Below are 12,461 nucleotides of genomic sequence, written 5' to 3' on the forward strand. Positions count from 1 at the left end.
CTGGAGTATAATACAGGATGTAACTCAGGATCAGTGCAGGATAAAAAATGTATGTACACAGTAACTGCACCAGCAGAATAGTGAGTGCAGCTCTGGAGTATAATACAGGATGTAACTCAGGATCAGTACAGGATAAGTAATGTAATGTATGTACACAGTGACTCCACCAGCAGAATAGTGAGTGCAGCTCTGGAGTATAATACAGGATGTAACTCAGGATCAGTACAGGATAAGTAATGTATGTACACAGTGATTGCACCAGCAGAATAGTGAGTGCAGCTCTGGAGTATAATACAGGATGTAACTCAGGATCAGTACAGGATACATAAATGTATGTACACAGTGACTGCACCAGCAGAATAGTGAGTGCAGCTCTGGAGTATAATACTGGATGTAACTCAATGATTTTCCTAGTCTACGATGTAAAGTCATAGTTTTATTAAAGACATGGAGGCGAGTATTGCTTTCTCCTTCTTTACTGTCCACCAATAGCAGCAAAGAGAAAAAATGTACATACAGGAAATAACCATAGTAACCCAAAGTCCCTCCTCCATGGCCCCTATAATAGGCCGCTCTTCCTCTGAACCTTCCTCTTTCTTTGAGATCCTGGTGCCAAGAACACGAACACCTTCATAAAAACTCCGAACTGGAACTGGAACGGAAAAGTCCAACGCCAACGAAACGTATCCAAGTAGCCAACATGGCCCAATTGTGGTAGAAAATTAGCCGGTAGTACAGCATCCTAGACTGGATCGACCTTCATCCTGAAAAAGAGAGCAGACCATAGGTCCAGGTGAAAAAAATACGTCAGGACTAGATACGTCCGGCATCCCTGTACTCAATAGACACACTTGGGATTGAAGGACTGAAAACAATATAAATCTTAATAAATAACATTAAAGATAATGAGACTTCTAATAAATACAATAAATGACAATAATAAGATAACAATCTTATCAATCAATGAGGTAAAAGAAAAAACCCCCATAATAAAAACCCAAGGGAGGGAACAGGGTGGGCAATACTTGCCTCCGTGTCTTTAATAAAACTATGACTTTACGTCGTTGACTAGGAAAATCATTGAGTTTTACAGGAAGACACGGAGGCTCATATTGCAAGTTCAAAGCCGCTCAATAATAGAAGTAAACAAATGAGCCTGAGGACGGAAATAGAATTCCCTAAACGTGGTCACATTAGACCAATCAGCCAATCGCATAACGTCCTCCAATCTGGCCCCTGAAACCGCCAACGAGGTGGCAGAAGCACTCCGCGCCGAATGGGCCGTGAAAACGGAAGTGTCTATACCAGCTAGCGACATGACCCATTTAAGCCAGCGTGCCAACGTCGGGCTAGAGACCGGTCCAAAAGGATGTCGGATAGACAGGAACAGCTGAGATATGGCGGATGACCGATGTGCCCTAGTCCTGGATTCGTATTCCCTAAGGCAAGCCACAGGACACAAAATCGGAGAAGAGGGGAAACTGGGATAGGAGACAAACCTGATGTTAGTCTTAGTACGACGCGAAATGTTAAAAGTGACCCCATCCGGGGTGAAAGAACGAGCATCATAATCAAGGGCCCGAACATCAGAGACCCTTTTGCAAGAAATAAGGCAAAACAAAGACAACAACTTAGCCGACAACTGCCTCAATGATAGGGCAGAATTATCCGGCCAAGAAGATAAAAAGGAAAGGACCAGAGAGACGTCCCAGGTAGTGGAAAAACGAGGTCGAGGAGGACGCGCCAACTGTGAACCTCGCAACAGGCAAGAGACTGAAGGATGTTGACCTGCAGGAACACCGTCATAACCAAGATGGGTAGATGAAATCGCAGACCGGAACAGGTTGATGGTCCGGTATGCCTTCCCCGCCTCAAAAAGTGACGTGAGAAACTGCAACAGGTGAGCTACAGGTGCCGAAACGGGATCCAAGTTCCGTTCCACGCACGATAAGACTTTCTGGTGCCGGGAGCCCATGCGTTGTCCAGTAACCGTCGAGTCGCTTCCGAAATGCCATCGACAGCTCCAGGTGTCCGGAGATCCGGCATGCCAGCATCCGAAGGGAGCCGTCGAGGAGAAGCGGGTAGTGTAGACCCCGAGGGTCGCGGAGGAGATCCGAACGAAACGGGAGAAGTAGAGGTACTTCCACTAGGATCTTCAGCAACGAAGGGAACCAGACCTGAGACCCCCAGAACGGGACCACCACAACCAAGTCCGCCAGATGTCGTTGAACCTGAAGGAGTGTCCTCGGAATCATCGAGAACGGGGGAAAAGCATAAAGGCGGGATACCGACCAATCTTGGAGGAAAGCATCCACCGCCAATGCCTCCGGATCCGGACGCCAGCTGAAGAACTGGGTGAGTTGTCTGTTGAGTCGAGAGGCGAAGAGGTCAATGGACATTGGACCCCATATGTCCGAAATCGCTGAGAACACCTCCGGATCCAACTGCCAATCGCTGCCGTCGGACAGGTAGCGAGAGTTCCAATCCGCTCGAACATTGCTCAGGCCCGGCAAGTATTCCGCCTGCACCATGATGTCCCTGGAAAGGCAAAACGACCAAAATTCCTTGGCTAACCGGGCCAAGATTGCCGAATGAGTACCGCCCAGCCGGTTGACGTATCGGACTGCCGAGATATTGTCCATCCGCAGTCTGATGCATGCATTGGCGATCCCGTTGGAGAAGCTCCTGACTGCAAACGAACCGGCTAGGAACTTCAAGGAGTTGATGTGGAGGAGAGACTCTTCCGCCGACCAGGATCCTCCCGTGGAAACTCCGTTGCAATGAGCACCCCAACCCTGGAGGCTCGCATCCGACTCGATGGTCAACTCTGGCAGGAATCCGAAGATCGCCTTGCCATACCACGCTTCCAGATTGGCTATCCACCAACTCAACTCTTCTCGGGCTTCCGAGTCCAGGACCACCACGTCCGCAAAGGAGGCACCGGTCCGAAGATGCGCGATCTTCAGTCGCTGGAGAGCCCGGTAGTGCAATGGGGCCGGAAACACGGCCTGAATTGATGATGCTAACAGTCCGATGATGCGGGCCAGGTGACGCAACGAGAGGTGGGGAATGAGAAGAGCATGCTTCAGCTCCTTGCGTATCGCGCGCAACTTCGTCATCGGAAGACTGAGGGACTCCGAGATCGAATCCACCATGAATCCCAGGAATTCCATCCGCTGCGATGGGATGAGGCATGATGACTTTTCCGTGTTGAGGAGGAACCCGAGGCCCATCAGTAAGTCTGTTGTCCATTGCAGGTGTTCTAGCAGACCCACACTGGACTCGTGCAACAGGAGGATGTCGTCCAGGTAAACGATGAGGCGTACGCCACGACTCCTCAGCCAGGATACGACTGGACGTAGCAGCTTGGTGAAGCACCAAGGAGCTGAAGACAGCCCGAATGGAAGGCAGGTGAACCTCCAGACCTCTCCTCTCCACGAGAACTGGAGAAGATCCCTGGAACGAGTGGCCACTGGGACCATCAGGTAAGCATCTTTTAGATCCAGCTTTACCATCCAGTCTCCAGGATTCAACAGGTCCTGAAGAAGGTGAATCCCCTCCATCTTGAAATGACGGTAGCATACCACCGTATTCAGCGCGGGAAGGTTGATGACAGGTCTCATCTGACCCCCTTTTTTCTGCACAAGGAATATGTTGCTGGTGACACCCCACTCCGAAGAAGGGGCCCGTTCTATCGCCTGTTTGTGCAGGAAGGCGTACAGTTCCGTGTCTATAAGTGCGCGATCCGGGTGTGATATCGGTTTTGGTTGGGGGCGGCAGGGAACCAGATACGGGGACCCCGTGAGCTCTATATGGAAGCCCCTGAAAGTGGCCAGTACCCATGGATCTGATGTGATGCGGCCCCAGGCATGAGAAAAACTTTGGAGTCTGCCCCCTACACAAGGTACCATAGAATCCCCAATCTGGGGAAGACTTACCTAAGGGTCTGCGAGAGTTGGGGTTGCCTCTGAAGGAGCGAGATCTCCACTGGCCTCCTCTGGTCGAGAAGAAGGGTGAGGGGTTGCGCTGTTCCTGGAAGGGAGGTCGCTGTCCAAAGGAACCTCTTCCTGCGCCACGGGCCTGAAAGTTTGCACAGCCGGACAGGCGGCCCCTGCTACTGCCGGCCTGATTAGAGACCCGTCCCTGAAATACCCTGCGCATAGACGACTGTGCTTTATCTAGCGCGGTGAAGGTACCAACAAAACGGCTCATATCCTTAATAAAGGATTCGCCGAACAGGAGCCCTTGGGCATCTTTACCCGCCTCCGTGAGTGCCAAATTGGACAATTTGGGGTCAATTTTAAATAAGATGGCTTTACGCCTTTCAATCGCCAAGGATGTGTTGGCGTTCCCGGCAATACAGATTGCCCTTTGGGTCCAACCCCGCAGTTCTTCGGGATCTATTGGGGAGCCCTCAGTTCTAGCAGCCTCGGCTAGCTCAAAAATCTTGGCCAGCGGGCCAAATACATCAAGCACTTTGTCCTGGCAGCTGCGCAGAGCTGAGTCCAGGCCCTTCTTGGGGTTCCAACCCGTTTTGGCCAGGAATTGTGACATTTTGGGGTCCACCACTGGCGTGTCACACACTTTTTTGGGGACTAATGGCCTGGGGCACTCGGCCCTAAGCTTGTTCCGTGATTTACGGCTTAGAGGGTGACGGACCTAGTGCTCTAGATAATTACCCACATGCTCAGTGGGAAGCCACTCCGCCGATCTGGGGTGATGCAAGGTTTTGGGGTCGAACATAGGTTCACCCGCCGAATCTAGTATGGCATCAGGTCGGTTAACGGCGGGGAAGGACGCTCCGTCCTTGGCAGAGGAGGCCGCAGTAGCGAACCTTGAGGGGCCCTGAGTTGGGGGAGCAACATCCTCCTCTGACATGTAATCCGCATCCGCGAAAGCCTCCTCGTCCGATACTCTATCCGAGTCGGACTCATCAGGGGATTGTGCTCTAGCGCACTTCCATGTTCGCGCCCATTCTGCCTGGCGTGATGAGGCTCTTTTCCGTGAACTATGCACGGCATCTGGGAGGGCAGGATGCGCACCAGTCAGGGTCTCCTGTGGTACAGGAGGTTCATAAAAGGTAGGCTGCGGTGTGGTAGCGGAGTCTAGTGTAGCCACTCTAGAAGGCTGAGATAATGCCTGAGTAATACTCTGTGAGAGAATGCTCGACATGGAGCCCATGGCAGCCATTATGGCATCTGAGACAGAGCGCTGCAGAGCCAGCGCCTGTGCATCCACCTCAGGGGTAATCTGACCCTCAGGAGAGGAGGGGGGGACATTGGAGGGATTTTGTGTAGGGCTAGACATGGTATCCCTGATAGAATGGCACAATGAGGGTACACTGGAGGGTTAATACTAAAGGAACCTGTGAGGCAAACTCTACAGTAGCAGGGCGCCGAAAGAGCAGAGGACCGGAGCAGAGTGCAGGAGCCGGCGGCAAGGTAACTGCGTGTGACCGGAAGGGCTGCTGCGGACGAAATCCCGCGAGAATCGCGGCAACCAGGCCAGAAACTGGCTGCCGAGATCTCACGAGATCTCACGCTCCGAATCCACACTAGAGGAGCTACCAGTAATGGCGCCGCGGCAAAAAGAGGAGCGGAGGCCCCGCCCCCAACCGCCGACCGAGAATGTTGTGTGCTCTCCTTCCTGCGCAGCTGTCTAAGACCCGGTAATGAGGTAATGCAGGGGGGAAAAGGGACGCCGCAGAGGGAGACTCTGGCAGCAAAGGGAAAGCGCTGTGAAGGGTCACCAAGCGCAAGGGGGGAACCTAAAGGGGAAATCTGAAAATGAAAATAAAACACCTAAAATAATAAACTGTGGGTAGCAACCCACATAAGGAGTGCTGCCAGCAAGGGTTAGTCACCCTGGCATGAAGCAGCGCATAAAGAAATTGACAATACAAGCACAATATTAAAAATTGACAGAACTATAGGATGTACTTAACTGGTGGCAGCAAAGAAAGAGGGAGGTTCAGAGGAAGAGCGGCCTATTATAGGGGCCATGGAGGAGGGACTTTGGGTTACTATGGCTATTTCCTGTATGTAAATTTTTTCTCTTTGCTGCTATTGGTGGACAGTAAAGAAGGAGAAACCAATATGTAAAACTCAGGATCAGTACAGAATAAGTAATGTATGTACAAAGTGACTCCACCAGCAGAATAGTGAGTGCAGCTCTGGAGTATAATACAGGATGTAACTCAGGATCAGTACAGGATAAGTGATGTAATGTATGTACACAATGACTCCACCAGCAGAATAGTGAGTGCAGCTCTGGAGTATAATACAGGATGTAACCCAGGATCAGTACAGGATAAGTAATGTATGTACACAGTGACTCCACCAGCAGAATAGTGAGTGCAGCTCTGGAGTATAATACAGGATGTAACTCAGGATCAGTACAGGATAAGTAATGTATGTACACAGTGACTGCACCAGCAGAATAGTGAGTGCAGCTCTGGAGTATAATACAGGATGTAACTCAGGATCAGTACAGGATAAGTAATGTAATGTGTGTACACAGTGACTGCACCAGCAGAATAGTGAGTGCAGCTCTGGAGTATAATACAGGATGTAACTCAGGATCAGTACAGGATAAGTAATATATGTACACAGTGACTGCACCAGCAGAACAGTGAGTGCAGCTGTGGAGTATAATACAGGATGTAACTCAGGATCAGTACAGGATAAGTAATGTATGTACACAGTGACTGCACCAGCAGAATAGTGAGTGCAGCTCTGGAGTATAAAACAGGATGTAACTCAGGATCAGTACAGGATAAGTAATCTAAAGTACATTATTACAATGTACCGGTGAATGTAGATTATATGAGTATACTTACGGTGTTCAAGGGTGAGAATATTCAACACTGATATAATTTGAACAGACAGGTTGTTTGTGCTGCAGTGGAGTCACATCTGCAGTTTTCGCTTTGTACAATGATTGTTCTTAAACGGTTTTAGCAGATGGTGGACTATCTCGCTTTCCTTCATGTGATGTACGCTCTCTCCTCCTGTAAGTATACAGAATTTATTAACATTGAAACTATACGTTACTGTGAACCCTTATGATGTGGTTTCGGGGGGGGGGGGGGGCTGCCAGAAGACACTAATCTGTTTTCAAGCCCCTCATTCTCCACACAGGTCAATTTTATCAATACAAAATCTTGCATTTAGAAAAGATACAGTGACCGCCGTCTGCTGCTGGATTCACTGGCTTTTCCGCCAGATATTTAGTCATCGCGGTTCGAAGAAGTCTACAGTGAAATAAAGCTTTGGATAAAAACAAAATGGATGTTTTTATGATTTTTGAGTGTGTGCTGAACGTCAGCTACAAAAATGCTTTTAGCATCAGCAGACTATTAGCCATATGGAAGCCTTTAATATCTTTTTAAGCACGTCCAGTACCACAATGCGATGTTATAGTATACGTTTGGGAGCCAACGCGACAAGAATGAGGCGGGAGAATGAAGGAGTGGTGGGGAGAACTTGGAAAAACAAATAGTAGGGGTGACAGTGTTCTTTTCCAGCCTGATTGATGAAATGAGGTACATGGGGGGTTTATAAAGTGAGAAGAGGAAGGAGTCAGGAGAGGCTTCCAAGATAAACTGATGGATGTTCCTACGTTTGGTCCGTGTAGGAAATTATATAAAGGGACTTTTTAGAGTATCCAAGAACTTTAGCCAGGCTTCCCATTCATCGACTTCCTGCACTACAAAACATGATATATATTTGGATATTTTCAATCGCCGTATCATATTTGTGCTATACTTGGGATTCAAAAATATGAGATCAGCTGAGACTATTCACAAAAATGACTCTACACCCAAGATGAAAAGTTGTTTTGTCAGCGGAAGAGCTGCCAGTTTGGCCATTGGCAAGAGTCCTAACACAATACACGGTGACTGGCCTCGAACCTATAATTAATCCAATTTGCTCCAGTCTCTGCAGCGTGAAGGGTTTGTCGTCTCCCATTGAGATGGAAATTGAAAGCAATTTTTTTGGTTTACAGCTTGTAAGAAGTTTCTCATGCAACATGGACCTGTCTACTTAGATTAATCTAGAATGGGGGAATTCAATGGTGGGTTCTTGTGGTCAGAGTATTGATGGCTGGTGCAGATATTCAGCTCCTTGAGATCAGAACGAATATCATGCTAATCCTAATTTACACAATTTGTTGCAAGCAGTTGTAAAAACCTTTTAATCAGCTGTTGTTACGGGTTCTCTTCACTACCACTGGATGAAGACAATGATCGGAGATCTACAAGAAGATTTCTAATTGAAAATACAGTGAACCTCAATTCTAAATAATAATTCACAAAATAAATGAGAAAATTCTAAATTACTTTAAAGGGGTTGTTAGGTCCACTGTCTATGTCGGCTGCTGCTCTGGTCTCAACTGGAGGCATGATGTCCGCACTACTCACCATGCATCTGCCTTATGCTGCAGCCTCTGTCTCCTTAGGGACATGCTCACCTCCAGCCTCTCAAAGGGCCATTGCATGTCCTTCCAAATCCTTCCACAGCCTGATTATTTAAAGAGGTATTCAGATCTTGGACATTGGGGGGCATATCTATAATTAGAACGGAGCCTGCAAAGTTTTGGAAATCCCATTGAAATGAATGGGAAGCTCACTGCCCAAGCGCGGCCACTGCTCCATTCATTTCAATGGGGCTTACAGAAATAGTCAAGCCAGCTCTCGGGTATTTTCAGTAGTCCCATAGAAATTAATGGAGGGCGGCCACGCATGCATGGTTTGTCCTCCGGCACTTTGCGGGCTTTGTTCTAAGTATAGGTGTGGGTCCTGCACCGATCAGACAAGATGGGAATACCCCTTTAAGGGGCTCTCTCCAGCTGGATGGTGCCTGAACATTAGGTTCCCCGATGGCTAGCAAAGGTGTTCTGATGGTCTTGTGCACTTGTCCTGAATTTGTTCCTGTCTGTATTCCAGCTTGTACCTGCCCTGCCTGTGAGGTTCAGCACTTCCAGTTTAAGTTCTGTCTGTGTTTAAGTTAACCCTGTCCGTATGCCTCGTCTGTATATTCGCCCTGCCTGCCTGTTTATTCTTCCACCACCTACAGAAACCTACATTCAAGACTTAGTGACTGTACAAACTAATTTTCCAGCATTTCTGGCTTGTTTTCTGTATTCTGAGCATCTGGTGCTTGCACTGGAGTTGCCGACCTCTGTGGGTCAGCCACATACCACACAGGAGATGCCAATCTAGTTGCTTCCCTGCAGTGAAGTCCAGATCCATGTATAGAGGTTAAACAGTGAATTACTAGAGCACGCCAGGGTTTACCCCAAAGCCAAACCAGTTAGTTGGCACAACAGGTTGACACTCGCTGACCCATAACAGGGGTTTTCTGTGATTGTGATATTGATGGCCTATCCTTAGGATATTTTATCAACATTTGATAAATGGGTGTCCGATCGACATAATCCCTGCTGATCAGTTGTATGAAGAGGCTGCACCACTCCATAGGCACCCAGTCCTCTTCCTTGGCCATGGGACGTCACATTCATCAATCACATGGCCTAAGCGTAGCTCAGTCCCATTCAAGAGCATATCTACATGTAGATGCATTACATTACATGTCTTCAAATATTTTATAAAGATATATGCCACGTGAAGGCTTGAAATTGATCATGTGCCTCCTGATAGGGAGAGAGCTGCAGAAGAAAGGACATGCCTCCTGAGCTGGCAGCTTGAACTAAACCTAGCAGAGCAATTGAATGGGAAGATCTCCGGCTATATGCTGCTTGATTTAAATTTTTTCTATTAATCATTGGTAACCCCTTTAAAGGTGTTGTCAGGTATTTTCATATTGATGGTCTATCCTCGAGATATGCCATCAACATGAGACTGCGACTCCCTGCACCCTCGCCAATCAGCTGTTCAAATGAGCTTCGTGCATGCTTTGACCTCTTCCCAGGCCATGCGATGACACGTTCATAGGTCACGTAGCATAGTCATACCAAAGTTCAATTCAAGTGAATGGGGCTGAGCTGCGATTCCAAGCACAGCCGCTATCAAATAGATGGTGATGTGCTTGGTAAGCTGCGAGGAAGTCTGGGCGCTCCCTGGAGCTTCCTCAAACAGTTGACCGGCGGATCGGTAATCTCATATTTATTGATTGAACCATGTACACTATATACAGAACAACTCAAGAACTTGGATAGGTAAGTCCTTCCATATGCCTTCAGATAATCAAAGTGGAGGGAGAACCGGCAGATCCCAACTGACAAGCTACCTCCTGCTAAATCTCTGCAACAGGGAAATTACAGTGGATAGCAAGATCCACCGGAGAAGGTATGGATATTAACAACTGCCTTATTAATTCTGCTCTGCAGCACATGCCTAGCTGTGAATTTGTAAATAACTATAATACCTACATTACATTGACCCCGTATGACCTACCTATATACTGCGGCAGAAATCTGTCGTCGATGCAAAGTCAAAGCTAAAACAAGGGCTAAGAGTTAAAGGATGAATTACTAAGAGCTTTAAGCTTAGAATACTATTGTGGTCTGCTCTACATCCTGAAATGCTAGAGAAACACAAACTTGCAGGAATTTATAGTGTTTGTCAAGATTTACTACTGGAGCGGCTGATACCTGAGCTTTTCTATAAAGATCTCAAATTAAATTAAAACAAACTGTTATTCTCCTTTAGCCCTAAAAGTCTGTCTGAAATAAAGTCAGTCACATTACTGCTGCTCCTTGACTTAACTATGAGAATAGTTATTATTATTATTATTGATCCTTGCAATAATTTTATTATTTTCTATGTTTTTAATTAAATATATATTTATTTTGATCAGATTTTTCTTTTTTTGTATTTTATATTACGTTTTTTTTATTTCTATACTTTTGCTTTGGCTCTATGCTTTTAATGCTTTTGTTCGTTCTGTTCTAGTTTTTTTGTCTTTCAGTTTCCTACTTGTTCCTTCTCTTCGCTACACATTTTCTCCATAAAACTGGACTGTTAAAGAGAACGGTTTTGATGTTGTGTTTACTAAGATTAATATGCTATTACCGGGGTTATTATGTAGAAAGGCGTTCCATTTAGGCAGCCGGGCTGTACGTTCCTCTCTAGAGAGACATTTCCTTTCTACAATTTTTACTTTGAGACCAAATACAGGAAAACAGTTAAGCCTCATTCTTGACTTTGAAGGCAAGGTGCAAGCTGATTGCATCATCTGGGCAGGAGCTACAAAAAACTAACTTGAGTAGGTGTTTCCAATAAAATGTCATTTCAATGGGGTCCTTTCTTCATTTGCTTCATTAAACTGCCCAATTCCCTGTGTGTTACCTACAGCTGACAATGTCAGTAGGGTTAGTAAATCATTGGAAGAAGAAAGAATGAAATAAGTCTCTAGCCAAGCAAGGAACGAAGCGACACAATATATCTATGAAGACCAAGGATCATATTAATCTGTGTTGCAATTCTTAAAATTTTTATGGCAGTTTATGGAGGAATACTGTTTCTTTCTTTGTCGAGAGTGAAAAAAGTCCTATAAGCTAGACAATGTTCCTGGGTAAAAGGATGTGCACTTAGCTCTCTTCCAAAAGAAGGAAAGCTGTCCATGTCTAGAGCTTTCAAGATGGCTAAGAATATTAGCCAAACTAATAGCTTAGTTCAAAGGAAAAAGGGGATCCATCTGCAGGCAGCTGTTTAGCCCCATCTAGGTGGCAGTAGAAAGACAGCTTTCTCTTTGAAGAGAGCTAATCTACATATCCATTTCCCAGGCAGCATTGTCTGGCCTGTAAAACTCCCTAAACTAGCTCGGCCATTCTTCATAAGCAGACACAGTATTCCCCCAAGACCTACATCAAAACTCTCCAACCTAGACAACCAAGAATGTAATGGTTCACAAGTTTGATTCAGCTTGAACTAGATAGAAGCTGGATTTACACGGGTAGCCTGTCAATCATCTACAAATTCCAGCACAATAAATTAAAATCCATGAGCCACATTTGGCCGATGTAGGACACAAGGGTGGATGGTGTTGTCCTTTCTTCTACTTAAAATGAGTGGAAGAAATAAATAACATTTGGAGAACTCTAGTACTGAAGTTGACTAGATCGCCATCTACCTGGAGTTGGCTTTTTAGCCTATGTTCCATGACTTGGTTTGTTTCAATTCACGTTCTAAGCGTGAGAGAAAACAACCCGACGGTGGATGTGTGTGACTCAATTTAGGAAATGTTATTAATTCAATGCTGAGTTATAGCTAGGAACTGATATATATGAGTACATCATACAAAGTTGTGGACAAAGGAGGACTCAGAGCTGTTTGAGACCCTCTGTCTGTGTCTTAGTTTTAACAGAATGTCTCAACACAGTCCATGTATCTCCATCCATGGAGACAGGGTCTTGAAAACAATATGATAATGAATCACGCTTAACTTAAAAGGTTTTTTTTAAAGAAAAATTCTAAATCCCCCCACTCAGCGGGACTT

General features: G+C 46.3%; 1 protein-coding gene across 1 annotated transcript; it reads right to left on the reverse strand.

Moving 5' to 3' along the window:
- Positions 1 to 522: 522 nt before the first annotated feature.
- On the reverse strand, positions 523 to 4,578 carry LOC120990501. Its single transcript, XM_040419352.1, has 2 exons — positions 3,939 to 4,578; positions 523 to 764 (listed from the first exon to the last, which is right to left on the reverse strand). The coding sequence occupies exons 1-2, from the start codon at positions 4,552 to 4,554 to the stop codon at positions 760 to 762; spliced, it is 621 nt and encodes a 206-aa protein (XP_040275286.1). The 5' UTR covers positions 4,555 to 4,578; the 3' UTR covers positions 523 to 759.
- Between the last annotated feature and the right edge of the window lie 7,883 nt (positions 4,579 to 12,461).

The sequence above is a fragment of the Bufo bufo genome, chromosome 2 (assembly GCF_905171765.1).
Source record: "Bufo bufo chromosome 2, aBufBuf1.1, whole genome shotgun sequence".
Classification (NCBI taxonomy): Eukaryota; Metazoa; Chordata; class Amphibia; order Anura; family Bufonidae; genus Bufo; species Bufo bufo.

What these genes read in the sequence shown, in the direction of transcription:
- LOC120990501 (XM_040419352.1), bottom strand. Translation starts at nt 4,554, where the DNA reads ATGTCACAATTCCTGGCCAAAACGGGTTGGAACCCCAAGAAGGGCCTG.